At 36.1% G+C, this 16,821-nt stretch overlaps 2 protein-coding genes across 14 annotated transcripts in view; one reads left to right on the forward strand and one right to left on the reverse strand.

Moving 5' to 3' along the window:
- The first annotated feature begins 741 nt into the window (after nt 1-741).
- Nucleotides 742-9,895, forward strand: LOC112051566 (phospholipase A2-like). The gene is made up of 4 exons (XM_024090272.2): nt 742-916; nt 2,935-3,094; nt 5,934-6,086; nt 7,671-9,895. The coding sequence occupies exons 1-4, from the start codon at nt 742-744 to the stop codon at nt 7,834-7,836; spliced, it is 654 nt and encodes a 217-aa protein (XP_023946040.2). The 3' UTR covers nt 7,837-9,895.
- LOC112051556 (RIMS-binding protein 2) overlaps nt 9,894-16,821 on the reverse strand; it is a 52,197-nt gene continuing 45,269 nt past the window's right edge. For 12 of the 13 annotated variants that reach the window (XM_052882813.1, XM_052882812.1, XM_052882811.1 and 9 more), the window contains one exon: nt 9,894-16,273. In XM_052882813.1, coding sequence (XP_052738773.1) covers nt 15,926-16,273 — 348 coding nt within the window. In that variant the 3' untranslated portion in view covers nt 9,894-15,925. The remainder of the gene's footprint in view (nt 16,274-16,821) is intronic. The other variant, XM_052882821.1, reaches the window with a different exon arrangement.

Here is a 16,821-nt window from a genome sequence, read left to right on the forward strand (position 1 = left end):
TTATAGGTAGTAATGTATTCATAAACAAAAAAAAAAATTAAAATTATGAAAACGCATGCTTTTTTAATTGGTTTAAATATTTTTTTTAAATTTGGCAAGCGATTTCATCCTCTACTGTCATTAGCCAGATTCTAGGTAAAAGCATTTCGTAAATTAGTAGAGGATCGTAGATGATACATGGAGGATCATTATTGATCATGATCCTTGATTATCTAAAAAATTTAAAAATTGAAAAACTGATACTATTCATAAAGGGGAAAAAATGCACTAGATACCTAATACCTTTATGTCGTAGGTTTAGAGATGACCAATGACATCGATGATGCCGTTGGATGCATGGCTTAAAAATGTGAGGCTTATATCCAAAAACGTCCATCAGCTGAAATTGATGATGAATTAATGATGAAAATAACGAACTTTAAGACATGATATTGTTTACCTACGTCGTATCTTTGTTAATCGGATATAGATAAAATTGATAATAGATAAATCAAATCATACCTAATCATGAATAATGAAATATTAATTTTGATAGAAAATCTGGGTCACGGGGAGTAAAACATTTGTTTACTTTTAACTAAAACAAATAACTAAAACATGAATAGATAATACGCTTCAGCGTCCGCTGTCTAAGGGGCGCAACCTTAGAACACTGAATGCGTAGGTATATAAAGAAAGACTATTGATAAAAACATTACATAGTAACATTGTTAGTAGAAGCCATCATTCAGTACAATTAAAATGTATTTTAATTCTATTTTAGTGTTATTTATAATTAGTGTGTGCCATAAAAGTCAAGGTTGGATATTCAACGACATTAACACAAGGTTATTTGAAGATAATGCACTAGATTTAGATGTCGACGATTTAACTCCTGAAGATTTGGCAAGACTTAGGTTCAGCTTGATTTATCCAGGTCAATATATGTTGAATTTAATTTTGGGAATTAAAAGTTGCTTAAGCGAAAAGTTATTTACTGACTTTGGTTTTAGTGGTGAACCTGAAGAAGCTTAGACCATTAAAAAGACGGTCGAAGTGAAGAAGCGACAGCAAAACAGAAACACGTTTGTATCATCTATTTGTGAGTGGCTGCTAAGCAACGGTGTACCTACTTGGTGAACGGGTTTCGATGTCGCATCACACCCTGTATCATTCTAAATGATTTTTAAAGAGCATTTCTTTTGTATTTAAAAATTAACGGCCACTAATTATTATCAAAAACTGAAAATCATTAGCTTCTAAAATTCATTAGTGAATAAAACAATATTCAAATTGACCAGGACACTGGATAGATCTCTCTAGGCTTTATCGAGCTCTCTACTTTAATCAGTGCTGGATTAAGATAGCTAGAAGGTAACTTGATCCTCCAAGCAATGATCCCTTGTAGGCCTGCGGATCCCCCTATTCTTATGTGAACTACAAAGAATTAATTATAAAAAAAATGTTCAAACGTACCATAAGTAGAAAATTATGTCAGGCTGATTTTGAAATTGCTTTAACTTTGTGTTCCCGTTTTTTTCTCTGTTGTCTTCGACGCCCTAGACAGGATGTCTTAAGCGATTTCATATTTGGTTTATACGCTAATCCAGGACAGACTTTAGGTTAACCGAAGGCAATATTTTGGGTAGGTGATTGATTAAATATTTTACGTCCCTACTGAGTTAAATCGTTTTTAGGGGTGGTAATTATTTGTCTCTTAAAAGTTTCAAATAAATGGAAATTTTCATTGTCCTCTGAATTATCGAGTCTGTCTTGTGGCTGTCTATCAATGTACATCTGGAAAAACCTATCTTATCCACAATAAATCTTCGATATCAGCATCTATAAATAGTTTTAACTCATTTTCTCGTTGCTTATTTAGAAAATCAGAAGTTAGTGGGATCCGTGGCCAAAAAAGTGTGACTTCTCCTTTATTTAGTAGTACACGGTTAGAACATTCCTAATTCACGGTTAAATTAATATTTTGGTAGGTACTATAAACTACGGACGCCTGCAACTGCGTGCGCTTATGATTCGTTTATAAAGTGATCTTCGATTCTCTTTCCTGTCTTGTGTGTATCGCCATAATCAATTTGTGTTGATAATTAAGATTTCCAAACATGGTTTTATACAAACTACAGTACTTAACTAAAATTTACAGTTTATTTGACCGAACTGACCTTGACCGCGTTTCTAAACTGACTTTTATTTGTGAATTACTGTTTTAATAAAACAAACAAAATCACGCCTGGAACTTTCTGTGGAAACCACAATCAAATCGGTTCATCTGTTCATCCGTTCGTGCACATACAAAAATACTTATAAGCGGTAAAAAATCAAAACTTACTTTCTTGGACTTCGTATTCTGACTGTGTAGGTACTTAGTGTCGTAGACTCCTTGTTGGGGTCAGTGGCGTCACCGGGAGCCTTGAGAACCCCAGAAGCAGAAGTTAAGGGCGTCTCCTCTGCAACTTGGACTTTTTGTTCCCTCTTATGCTGAGAGGAGACTCGAGCTCAGCAGTGAAGCTTTTATAATTTTATATCATGATGATGATAATATAAAACTATAGAAGACTCCACGCGATTTCACAAAATCACAAAAATTTTCTACTAAACTAAAAAGCGAAAAATAACATCGTAGGTACTATGTGCCTTATGATCAGCTTGAAGGCGGTACCAAGTTAGTGTCGTGTTAAATAAAGCCGTGTCTGAGATAAATGTGTGAAAATCCAGTTAAAATATTTATGATTTAAACGCGGTTTCACACGCGTAAATCTAATTCTCGAGGTAATATTATGTAGATAAAATTTTCAAAACCCGTTCCGTAGATCCAGAGTTCCCCTACAACCTCATAAACTTTACCTTTTATTGGTAAGGATAGATGATTTTTTGAAAAAATATTTAATGTACCTTCTTAAACGGTTTTATTAAATGTGTAGACATTGATACTTTCAGGAACAAAGTGGTGTGGTCCGGGAAACATAGCAGAGGACTACGACGACCTCGGCCCGTCGCAGGCGGCGGACGCGTGCTGCAGGGACCACGACAACTGCGCCGAGTACATAGCGGCCGGCGAGACCAAGTTCAACCTCACCAACAACTCTTATTTTACAAGGTAGGAAAGATGTTATAAACATACATGGTATAAGAGCATGTGATCGCCCAGACTGCGTTATTTTTTAACTGACTTCCAAAAAGGAGTAAGATTTACGTTCGGCTGGATGTATGTTTAATATACAATTAGTAAACAGTGTCAAAGTCTATCCTCCTCAAAACAGTATGTTTACGTTTGGGAATCAAAGTTTGCGAGCCTCATGTCTGCCCTTGTGGTAGCCGCGTGGATCAGTTTGATCATCAAGGACTCAGTTGCAGCACAAGCGCCGGTCGTTTGTATCGCCACGGTTCTATCGACGATATAGTTCGTCGCGCACTGGCCACTGCCGCTATACCTACGCAGTTAGAACCTCCCGGTTTGTTCAGGGATGACGGCAAGAAGCCCTACGGGATGACTATAGTACCGTAGTCTATGGGGCGTGCTTTAATATGAGATGCAACCTGCGTAGATACGTTGGCAGCTTCTCATCTCACGCGCACTTCGCAAACGGCTGGCGCAGCTGCAGAATACGCTCAATTTCTTAAGCGTCGTAAATACTCAGTCATATCTAATGATAAAGATAGACTTTAGGCTCTTGGTCATCAGACACCAATTTTTTATTATTCTTATTAATCTTTTTTATAAATAATTAAAAAGTTGAATTCGGTAGAGTAGGTGCGATACGATCGGACTCTTGGCCTGGCCTATTGTTACTACAATAGTCCAGGCTCCAACGGAAGGGGATCGAACCACGGCACCGGCACCTTAAGTGGGATATTAATGCTATATTAAGGGTTTTATCGACAGTCATAAATAAAATCAGCTGTCGCAATTATGTAACAACTTAATTATCGTAATTGTTAGAGTCATGAGTTACGGAGGAAGGACGCAATTTGTACCCCGTATAACACTGCTAATTACTATGATTTAATACTATGTAAATACTCGTACTTTGCATTGACCTCTATAATCTATCGACTAATATTTTTATACACAATAGGCCCTTTTTACGGTACAGACGGACATGGCGAAACAAAAGGGTTCCTTGTGGACTACAAGGAACCGTAATAGTTTATAGACAGACGGACAGACATACTGTCCGTCCGTCTGTCCGCGGTTTAGCGCAGAGACTGTTACTGTTACAAAGCTGTAAATTAGTATGAACATTAAAAATATGAACGATTAAAGTGCTAACTTAATCTACGGAACCCACACTGTGCGTGGTCCGACACGCACTTAGTCAGTTTTTATTTCAATTTGTCCCTGTGTATGTTGAAGGCAAAGATAATAACCATATTTTAAAGTAGATAGTGCAGTTTGGCTTTTCCATGTCCCTAGACCCTCTGATCTGATTTGCCTGATTTTTCACCATTTTAAGAAAATGTAATACTAGATTCTTAGTAACTTTAAAAAAAATTGAAATATAATAGTAATGTCATACGTATTTGTTCGTAGATTTAATTGGTTTAATTTGTTTTTCTTTGAAATTATTAAGCAACTATGTGCCTAGATACTTACATTTTGCTGGTGAAGTTTAATTCCCTTCTGAACTTAGCTGACTTGCTACTGTGTGTGTCAATAATGCAGCTATTATTTTTATCGTTCCTGATAAGGAGATCATTCACATGGTAGGAACCTTAACATTTTTATTATCGCTGTTGGGTAATATTGTAGGAGCATTGAGCCGTTTTAAATAGTACATAAAATTACAACCGAGGCGATATTGCAAGCTCGAGCCTTGGCGAGAGCTATAGTAAGAAAGCAGAGGCTGTAATTATCAAAGCGCACGTATGTCATACGACGTTATATAACACATTTGCGAGGAAACACACTTTCTGAAAATGAATTTGTTGATTTATTGGAAAATGACAATGACATGCATAAATCAACAAATTCATTTTGCACAGATAGCGAAATGCGTTCGTTTTTTTTTCGGCAAATGCACCAAATACAGCCAGTATTATTAATAAAGTACATTAATCTATTTGTGTTTCTGTTACAGATAAATGGTTGTCATTTATTGTCAAAATTAATAAATTGAAACAATTAAATGTTTATTTATTATAGTTTACCTCACAAAGTTAATTTTATTCATAAAATGTTGAGCACCTTTCTGCCTTAAAAACTCTTTGCTAAAAAAGTACCGTTGGTTTTTAGGCGGATGATTAACGTATAAATTACATTACAGCACATGTGCGTTTTATTTTACATTACGGCACATGTGCGTAATGAGATACATTACAATACTGTATTTGGTAAAATTAGGAATACTTTACGAGCAAATGTGTTATAAAAATTGTTGTTTAAATCGGGGATCCGGAGCATTTGTACAATTGATTACTATCAAGTTAATTTACCGTGGATAACTGCATCTTGATGAGACGCTCAACTTTAATATTTACAACAATTCTCGTCCCTGATAGCTAACAGGGTTACCAGGTAATAAAAATTTCCGAGCGTATTAGGAAGTACATAACATAGGTACTACGCAATTAAGGTAACTATTAATTGCCTCAATAGCTCATCGGTAAGAGCGGTCGGACTCATCATCGAGGGGTGGTCGTTCGATCCCCGCCCCGATGGTCTATTGTCGTACCCACTCCTAATATAGTCTTTATCGACTAGTTGAAGGGGAACGGGAATATTGGTCATATTTAAAAGATATGGCAAATATTTTATTTAAAAAAAATCAAACAACAAAAAACAGCTGAAATTTGATGATGCTGATGAACTCCTCCCTCCCAACTTGCATCAAAAACGAGACTATCAAAAATTGTTACTAATCAGCTAGTTTTTTTTTCTTTTCATTTGATCTGTGTTTTGAAAATGTTTTAAAATCCTTTTTTTTTGGTATTTTTAGACTAAGTTGCGCTTGCGACGACAATTTCCGACGATGTTTGCGACGAGCTGACACAAAAACGTCGACCACCATTGGCTACATGTACTTCAACGTGATCGGCACCAAGTGTTACAGGAAAGACCACTTGGTCACAGGATGCAAAGTACAGGGAGGGTAAGTAGATGAGTTTCCACTGTTAGACTACAAGCCATTTGTTCTGACTTCCAGCACCACCATTTTAGTACGGCACTAGGATTTTTGAAATTTATTTTTAACCATTCGCTGCCCGCGAGTATTTTATCGAAAAGCCCGTCTGCGTTGAAGAAGCCGACAGTCAGGGAATGCGGTTTTAATCTACCGTTGTGAGCCATTTAAAAAATCTTTATATTCCTCTATCGCGCGGAGCATGATACTGTGCTCGCCTATTGCCCTTAGTTACTTTATATTTATTTACATGTCACGTAACGGATACTATGGGCGACCGGTCGTCCATTTAGGAGTCAAGTGGTTAACCATCTTTAACGCTATATCAAACCCGTACATTAATAATTAGTCGTAATTCATCATTTGTACCTGAGAAATTCCATTCCCTCGCGTACTCACCACTGTACAGCTCAGAAATGACGGCATAGTGCTCAGAGTTATTTTCTGATATAGTAACAGCCTTCTAAGCGTTGTTCACGTTGGTTCATTTCACAGATAATTTTTGTTGAAGGGCTTGTTGTCTATGTGTCCTAGTTCTAAACCGCCCACCACACACTGCACGAGTGACGTGGGAAGTAGGAAGAATAAATGGTTAATACCAGTGGCGCGCACTTCGTAGATGCAAAAATGTACTGCCTACCCTGAGGACATATACTGGAGGAAGTTCCCACTTTGAACAATTTTTATGAACAGTGCCTACCCTAGTTAACAACCTTATGTATGCCACTGGTTAATAAGAGTAGGTAACGTAAGGTGAAAACATTTTTGCTTTCAACGGTGGGGAACAAAACTAACAGAATTTAAAGACAATTTTTGTCGCCTTCCCAATTGTTTATCGTTAGAAAATGTGCCTCAAATTCAAATACGTTGACCTCTTCCAGGAGATCGATGTTCAAATACGAATAAGTTACGAAAAAGGTTATAATTCGTACTTACGTTACGCTCTTTCCACTCCCTTACGTTACGCACAAATCTTTAGATTTTTGAAATTCAAACCTTCTAGGTGACGTGCTGGTTGAGTATATCTGAAGTTGGTTTTTTTTGTTTTCACTCCGTGGCGCAGTGGATTTACAAAATGGAAGTTTTGGGTTCGATCCCCGGCTGGTCCGATTAAGATTTTCTTGATTGGTTCAGGTCTGTCTGGTGGGAGGCTTCGGCCGCGGTTAGTTACCACCCTACCGACAAAGACGTACCGCCAAGCGATTTAGCGTACCGGTACGATGCCGTGTTGAAACCAAATCCCTCTCCTAACAAATTATCCTGCTTCCGTTTTAGACTGCATCATCACTTACCATCAGGTGAGATTGTAGTCAAAAGCTAAATTTCATCTTTGTACGTGAAGTCGTTTTTGAGATTTTATGACGAATGACCTTTCGCATTTTTAAATTAAGATTGTTTTACGTTGAAATTTGAGTTTAATAATATGACATTGCTAATTCTTAGGTAAGTATATGAGCATTGCAATCTTACAACCTGAAAAGTAGGTAAAAGTATCGTTTAAATTGTAATTCACTTCTTAGTTTTAACTCTGTTATTTTTAAATTGTATTTTCAGATGGCTGAACACGAAGTGTGTTGAATATTCATACGATGCGAACAGCGTGAAAAGCTACCAGTGGTTCGACGTGCCTAACTTCTCCTCGGCTAGACTTCTAGCGCCCACTAGACTATTCAGTTCAAGGGAACTCTTGAAACTAAGGGAAAGTGCCACAAGAAAATAGTCATACACAAAGATTTTATACTATTAGACACTCACTGTCATGTCACTAGCGCGTCAAAACTGTGGCGCACCAAAGTAGCTTTCATTTAGTCGCATAGTAAACAAAGAAAGTTATTTAAAGAAATATTACGTAAATATTGTCTAAGTACAATATCGTATTGTGTGTTACAGGAAGTGTAACAACTGTAGACTTTGGCTAATGAAAGTAGAGACTGAAATCGCCCAGCAATTTAAAAAAAAATATCTACTGATCTTTATTAAAAAAAACTTATATCTGTGAAAACATTAATAGGTACATATTAAAAAAAAAATCAATTATCAAACTTGACTTAAATATTCGCACTATTGTTTTGGGCATGCCCTCCATTTTGTTTTATATAAGCTAGTCGATGTCAGTCTCTACTTTCATTAGCCAAAATTATCCGCCTGATTTTGTAGGCATGTAACGTTGTACAAATATCGTTGGTCATAGCTATACAAAATAACGAATGGATTCATAACGCTTTTAGCTCGGTTAATATTACGAAATTAACTAACGGCAAAAAGGTCTTCCAATGTATCAAAATCTTTCGATTATAGCTAATGAAGACTTGAATTACTCAAAATTATAATGTTCATCTTATGTTTTCTTAACGTTAAAATTCTGTTACGGGTTCCTTCGAGTACGTATTGTGGTGGTATTAACATTCATCATTTATCTATACTAATATTATAAAGCTGAAGAGTTTGTTTGTTTGTTTGATTGAACGCGCTATTCTCAGGAACTACTGGTCCGATTTGAAAAATTCTTTCAGTGTTATATAGCCCATTTATCGATGAAGGCTATAGGCTATATTTTAACCCCGTATTCCTACGGGAACGGGAACCACGCGGGTGGATCCGCGGAGGCGTCTTCTATTATTATCATAAAAAGGAGGTACATAAACAAAGTTGTTGCAACAATAATGGTATAAGACAATATTTGATGATTTGACTTCAGTTCTTTGTTAGGCAGCGTGAACGCCGTCACGCTGCTAGTCGCGCTAGTGATTTTGTGCAATAACGTTTTGTGGTGTAATTATAGATCATAATTTGTTAAGTGTGTGCATGAAGAACATGCCGGGCAGGAGAGAATTAATGTTAATGCATTCTGAAAGGTACTCACCTTTAAACCTACACCCATGATCACAAGTCCTGGGACCTGCTCGAGGTGTTTCCTCTAACACAAATTGATGGTACGATCACTGTAGCTGCTACCCGTCACTTTAGAATACAATTAATGAATCTGGATGAGCCTTTCTTCTTCTTCATTTATCTATCATAATATCATATTATAGGCTTACGAAAGTTACGAATACTTATATATCTCATAGGTATCTACTATTTTTTCTGTAAATTTTGAATAAGGTTAAGAAATTGTTCCCAAATAGGAGTCCAGTGATAATATAGTCACCATTAGTTAACTTACCAATTACCACCAATTAACTTATTAAGTAGGTGAATAATTTATTTATTTTATTGTTATGTTTTGTTGTTAGATTAAGCAAAATAATTATTGAAATCAGTGGCGTAGCCTGGGAAATTCGAGCGTAGAGTTGCAAACCCCCCCCATTTAATTATTATTTTAAATAGGTAATTTATTCAACGGTTACATCGTATTGAAAATTTACATACCACTTCATACCTTAGAAAGAGCCATTTCTGTGCAAAATGTTGTTTAATGCAATTGATAAAATCATTGCGTTTGCCGCCGAAGCCTTTCGTATGCCCCAATTGCCCCATTGCTACACCCTTCGTTAGCCACTGATTGAAACCTAATTCGTAATTATTTAATAGTTTGTACCTGTTATGAAGAATAATTTTATATCATTTATGGTTCGTGCGCTGTAGCTTGTTGCGGGTGACAGTTTCCGTATAACGTTCATAATACGTACTATTATCGTGAATCTCGGCAAATTTCAAGATAAAAATGAACTGTCACCCGCACCTTGCTACAGTGCACAACCTATAGCTGTATTATACAAGGCTCATGATAACAATATGATGACTTACCTAGTGTGGACATTAAAATACATAAAATAAAGAAGCGGCATTTGTATTGTTTATTTCTTCGCAGCGTATTTGGTACATTTTTAAAGGTTTATTTTATTATAGTTGCCATAATTTATTAAGTATAATACACAACTCTTCATATTAAATTATGATTGCACGATTAATATACAATAATTATTTATATTTCGTATAAATAACCATACACATAGGTACATGTGATAAAAGATATGGATACAGATCGTACATATTTATAACAATGTATAAACAAGTGAACAACTTTGAACGCTGTTAGACGTAACGCTAGAATATTTTAATATAGAAAAACCTCAAATATTTAGAGCACCTAGCATAAGTTTTCAGCTTCATCAAATCTCGACAAAATGTCAATTTTGTGTGGACTTCACATTCTAGTCGTTCATAGAATGTCACATTAACGGGTATTCCAACATCAACTTTGAAAACTTACCCTAAGGCTTCGGTCATACATTTATAGGTAGATATGTAGCCAGGAGCTTAGCTAATGTCCGTAATGGAACGATTATGTACAACCGTTGTAAATAACATACATAAATAGGGCTGCGTACTGCAAGCGATGCGATGTGCGACTACTGAGCGATATTTTTGATATGATTTGTTTTTAACATTTATTGTGTATTTTGTAACAACTTTACTGGACATCTAATTTACATGGGTCCACCATATTTCGTTAGTAAGGATGTTATTGCAATTTTTACGCATATTGCAAATATAGAAACTGAATGACAACTGAAAAACAAATATGATTCATAAAAAAGTCTTATAATATAACGATTCAATAGTAACAAAAAAGTATAAAATTCATTCATTCACATAATTTTTACAATTCAGTTGTAAGGATAAACAAAATGATTTGTTTTGGTTTGTTTTTCTTACAAGTATCTTAAAAAAGGCGCTCGCATCGCTTGCAACGTAATCGGCCGTGTACAAATTGTTGAATAAACAGCACGACTAAGCATGTTAAATATGAATGGTTATTACTAAGAGCAAGCTAACTGGATTTATTTATACGTGAAAAGATTTAAATATTCAATGTCGTTGGTTACAAAGCCATTATAAGGACTTAATAGAGATTCCCTTGTACGAAGTGAGCATTCAAATAGCCTACAGTTCAAGCAAACTTACCGAATATGTACAACGACCATAGTATAGGTCCACGCTCGTGTTATTTTGACGTGTCTCCGTTCAGTGATAAAACTAGTTAGGGCGCAAAATACAAGATGCGATGCAATACCGATGCTGAATCATGTTTAGTTGGTGCGAGTGGCGGAGATACATCAAAATTATAGAGATGTGAAACCAGCCATAGAAGTATTTTATTTTTATTCAAACGCCATGTTATAATACTTCATGCCTATCTATTGCCGCTTCAGCTAGAGAAAGGACCAAAAACGTTGCAGTGTTAGATTATTAATCTTGGCAATTTCTTTGTAATGTAGTTTATTTATTGTTTAAAAAATATGTTTGTATCTTAAGTTTTGGCTTTTAATAATAAATAATAATATTTCATTGGTGAGATCAAAACGGTAATTTGATTCTTGAAGAGAATATACACCCACAGCATTTTAGAGTCCTTTCAGCTGATTGAGAAGCGGCTTAAAACCACTCGTTGCAAAGATATCCATTGCTATCGATAGTTGAAAACTTCAACGGCTGATTTCTAATTCTTTCTCTTATCTGACGATCAATCAACTTGATTGAGCAATACTATTACTAGACAAAACGATAATTAAAAATAATTGTTTTGATCAAAATCAAATAATACAAAAATTATAAATTGATCGATATTAGAAATCAACCGTAAATTACGAAAATCCCAAGTACGCAAATAAAGTCTATTAAGAGACTGATATCTTAAAGATATGTTAAGATGAAACAACTAGGTACAGTATTTTTTCACGTATGACTTTTCTAACATGCATTGTGTTGAAAGTGGAACGTATATGCCTTACCGCCGCCCCTCTCGAATGCCGCCCAGGGCAATTTCCCACTCTGCCCCCCTATCGCTACGCCACTGTTGCCCTTTAGCTTATAATCGCTAAATCAATCAGCACTTGTTTTCCAGTTTCGTAATTAAAATATTAAGTTGTTTATAGATTTCACATATCCTTAAGTATCAAAAAAACAAACAGAATACACGTTACTTAGGAATAACGGTAAAATAGAACAGTTGGTCCGTATTTGCACTATTTTCAAATCTATCTAATATTATTGTCATTGAAAAATTTTCTTCTCCTTTTTTTCTTAAATATGAAATTATGAACTTTGAAACTGTAACGCGGGCAATATTTAAATAATTGATGAACTTGTAAAGTATTTAATCGGAAGAGGTTAATGCTAATTGGTATGAAGTAACTAAGTTGATACCTTAAAATTAACGTGTTACACGAAAATTAATCTATTATACCTGCTGAATGTACGATGTAATTGATCTTTTCAAAATTGTGCATAGTAGCCTTAGGGTATCAACACTAATCAATACTTACGAGTAATTATAAAACTAAATATAAGGAGATAGTATAAAAGTCAAAATGTCTATTAATTTATCAAAGGCGTAGTTTTATTTAATCTTTTTTTGTTAGAAAGGAAGTATGTTAATGATTCTCCCGTTACTATTTCAAGGTTGTCAGTTTTGTAGTTTAGAAATTTTATGCGGACGAAGGGAAAAATAGAACTTTTCTCTATTAAAGACAAAGTACAGTATTTCTCTAACACCTGTTTAGGAAGAGCAAGCTTATCTAGATGCTTATGCAGATTTCATGATGTGAAACAACCGATATTACCTATAAGGTAGTCTAAAATTAAGCTAGGTTTTACTTCCATTTCAACTTACTACTAAGTAGAAACTACTTTGATTAGATAAATAGATACTATAATATCCCTAATGAAAGAGATGGTTAAGATAATTTTGTATAAAAAAACAAAGCAATGGGTATTTTGAAAGGAGTGGTTAAAATACTATCAATAATAATCGATTTTTTTGGAAAGGACATGTCCCAATTTTGTATGGAGGCTGGGTCTTTATTCCGAGTGTCAACTTAGCAGAACAAATTATTTTTATCTTAAAAGAACATAAAATAGAGGGCTTAAAACCCAAAATAAAAAAAAATTGAATCCTGCATTTTTTTTAAATTAATTAAATATTGTATTTTTTTCATTAGTTGACAACATTAAGAATTTTTATCATGGCAGCATGTTTGTAAATCACACCCTGACAGATTTTCAGTGATCTTCGCGTATTAGCGTTCGGCGTTTTTAAAGCAATTTAAGGATTTTTTTCGTTTAATGCTTCACTGTCTACGATTTAATGTTTCATTTTAACTTGTGTCCTTATTACATGACATTGACAGTTTTATTGGCTGTTTTGAACACTTTTACTGTATTGTCCATGTTTAATTTGGACAAGGGAGTGAAACAAAAAAATATTTACCTAATTAATGCGGGTCCTAAAAATTCTGAAAATTATTTTCTCAACAGCAATTTGTATCTTCTATCCGTAAAAAATACTATCGACCTGCTTGTAAATTATAAATAATAAAGGCCCATTTTGGGACATGTCCATTGATTATTGGATAAATGGGCATCGTAAAAGTTTAAGAGTTAGTGTCGGTTCTCGAATTTCAAATCGATTAGTAATGATAGACAATGTGATTAGTTATGCTTTAAATTTATACGATAAATATAAAGTTATATGAAATTTTTCAAATAATACAACTCTCATTCATGCAGTCTTTTAGTGGCTCGATACATTTATGGCCTTGTAATTTATTTTATTTAGCGGAAGATAACAGAGACCGCGAAATATTTAACATTATTTTAAAGTCGCAAGATGTTGAAACTGCTACTTTTTTACTGAAAACTGAATGTACCTACCTTGAACTGATACTATCTGCGTTTCAGTCAAGTGACCCCTAGACTATCAATAAATTATATTGTGCATTATTACGAATTATGCAATATTATTAAGCGTATAGACTGATTAAATGAAAGCGATCTGAGCAAAATTATTTTTTATTCCACGCATCGTATAACGTCAATATGTTTCAAAATATTTTAGTTATAAATGTATTGAAAACTTCAATAGGATTCGCTCGTATGAGTGCCCTGATGTACGTAAACTCATGGCGCCATTTAATTCTTGCCTTGGTTTCCACTCGGTCGTCATATTGGCGCAATGACTTCATAAATAACCATAATGCACATAATATGGAAAATTCTTAGATTGAGAATGTTCCACTACTATACAAGTTCTGGTATAGTCCAACTCTGTTTGATAGTCTGTGAAACTCTGTGTAACTCTGTATATCTCTGTGAAACTCTGTGTAGGTAACATTTGCAAATTCAACACCGTAGTAAAGGTAACGATGAAGCCGTAGAGGTCCCATTAAGACAGTAGCGTGCTTTTCGTAGATGCATAAATGCGCTGGCTTCCCTGAGTCATTGCGAATCTGTATTGGAAAAGGAATTTTCCATTTTGTACATTTTGTACGTATAGTGCCCACTCTTGTGCAAACCACTGCATTGGCGCTATAACACTATCCATAATAAGTTAGAAAGAAAAATAAATGATGTCTTAAATAATTTTTCCACACTGAAATTTAGACTGCCTGGATGGTTTAGTCGATACTAGATATTCGCAATTTCAGAGTAGGTATCCTCTTTTTCTTCACTACCCTAAACAACCATATCTTGTATTTTCTATGGTTAACACAGATCAAGAATAGAATTCCGCCAAAAAAACATTCACGTAACATTAACTTAAAACTTAAACCAAAAGCTCAGGCAGGTATGTCAGATACTCAGGTTAGATAGGTACATTAGTTACTCAAGTACGTAAATCCGTACCTACACCCATCTATAAAATAATTAATTAATATTATTGTTATTAACAGAACTTATCATATCAAGAACATTGAATAGAATGTAACATTCGTTAAGATTTTTTTATTATTTTAAAATATATGTAAAATTTGCAAGTCAATATTCAACATTATTATAAATATTTGAAACATGTAATTATTTTATGATCACTCACACTTCCGCATGATTATTGCCAAGTCGATTTCGGGTATAATTGGATACAGAATCCTTAGTAGAAGACTGCATATTCAAGAAGCCTTCATATCCACTACGCCCGACAGAAGAACTAATTCTTTACGAATTGTAGGAGAAAACCAGGCGAGCAAAATTAAGTATACTGTCGCAAAGAGAACGTGAGACGGATTACGAATGACGGGAAAACTGCATGACAGTCGGTTTGATACTCCAAAACAATTTATGCTTGCTTGATATGCATTCTCGTACTACGAAACAGTTCTGTAGGGACGGTTGCAGGTTCAACCAAGTGACCACAAATGACCACTCGGTGATTTACCGTGTGTCGTTAGTACCTACGCCATTATAAAACATGACCACTTATGTTGCGAGACTAGATTCGTTTATTTTATCTGATAAGGAAACTGATATCTAGCGATCAACAACGTATAAAAACGTTCGCAATCTAACCTATTGGAAGTAACAGTCAGAGTGCATATAAATAAGGAGAATACGTAGTTATACATGAAATAAATACGATGCCGACTATTGTGCAGGACCATCTTAAGCAGTTTTGAATGATGCACCTCTACAGACTGAGGTTGACTGTGATGGTCCTCTACAACATGGCCGACGGACACTTACAAACTAACCCGGCCGAAGGGCACAGGTTTGGAAGATAGAAAACATTACACATAACTATAACCATTTGGGTGTTTACCGTCAACCGTGCGTACTATCGAGACCACTAAATATTTGAATATTCGCTAAACTGTGCGTTTATTGAATCTTTTTAATTTTTAATTATTTACAAGACTTACGGTTACAAGTAAATCGAATGGGCCTAGAGTAGAAAAATTCAATACACAACTCGGCCAAATGAAACAGCCGACAGAGAAACAGCATCAGAACCCTGCGCTCAGGCGTAGGGACACGAAGAGGTCGCATTCACTCACACGAGGATGAAGGCCCTAGAGGCCGTGCCGACATTATTTGCCGCCGAGGCCGAACTTCATGAAGATGAGCTCCTTGCCCTTGCTTAGGATGTCACCCCCGGGCGCCGTCATCTCGGTGAACTTCTGCATGAGGTTGGGCTGCGACGTGGGTGGCTGCTGCGGTTGCGTCGCGGGCGGCTGCGCGGTGGGCGCGGGCACCACGGCCGGTCCACCGCGACGCGCGGGCGACGTGCTCACGGCCGTGGTGGTGCCCACGGGCGGCATGGGCAGCGTGGGCGCGGTGCCGGGCGACTGCGCGACCGTGGGCGTGCTGGCGTTACCAGCGCTCGTGCGCGCGCTGCTCGTCTGCGGCGCGCTCACCACGCCTCTCGCCCTCGCCTGCTGCTCACACATCGAAACACACGCTTAGCGGCCACCGGCTGGCGAGAGCCCGCGACGTGTACGACGGTACAGTCCGCGCCGAACTTCCACTTCACTCTGAAGTTACAGTTCGCCGAACTGCACAGGTTAGTATACTTGGGCCTGTCGCCAAATTACACATCAATTCTATTTCTACAAACGTTAACGCTTTGAAAACTAAAAAGAAATATATGTACTAATATATAAATTACATATCCAATTAATAGGTTGGTGACGCGAATTATCGATAACGAATGTCATTTCCATACAATTTTTAGTATTCCAAGCGTTAGCGTCTGTAGAAAGAGAATTGATGAGTAATTTGGCTGTTCACACTGCTCATACCCACAGTTTTTGTACGATATGCAGGCATATACCTTGTGTTCAGAGCGGCCTAGAAGTTTTGCGTGACTTACGAGTAAAGTATGCTATCGTATGAAACTAGCGTCAACGTTTATGATATCTTGGTTTGATATAGTTCTATGTAACCTAGCGAATTTATTTGATTCGCTACTTTATATCATTATTAT

This window comes from Bicyclus anynana, chromosome 8, assembly GCF_947172395.1.
Source record: "Bicyclus anynana chromosome 8, ilBicAnyn1.1, whole genome shotgun sequence".
Lineage (NCBI taxonomy): Eukaryota > Metazoa > Arthropoda > Insecta > Lepidoptera > Nymphalidae > Bicyclus > Bicyclus anynana.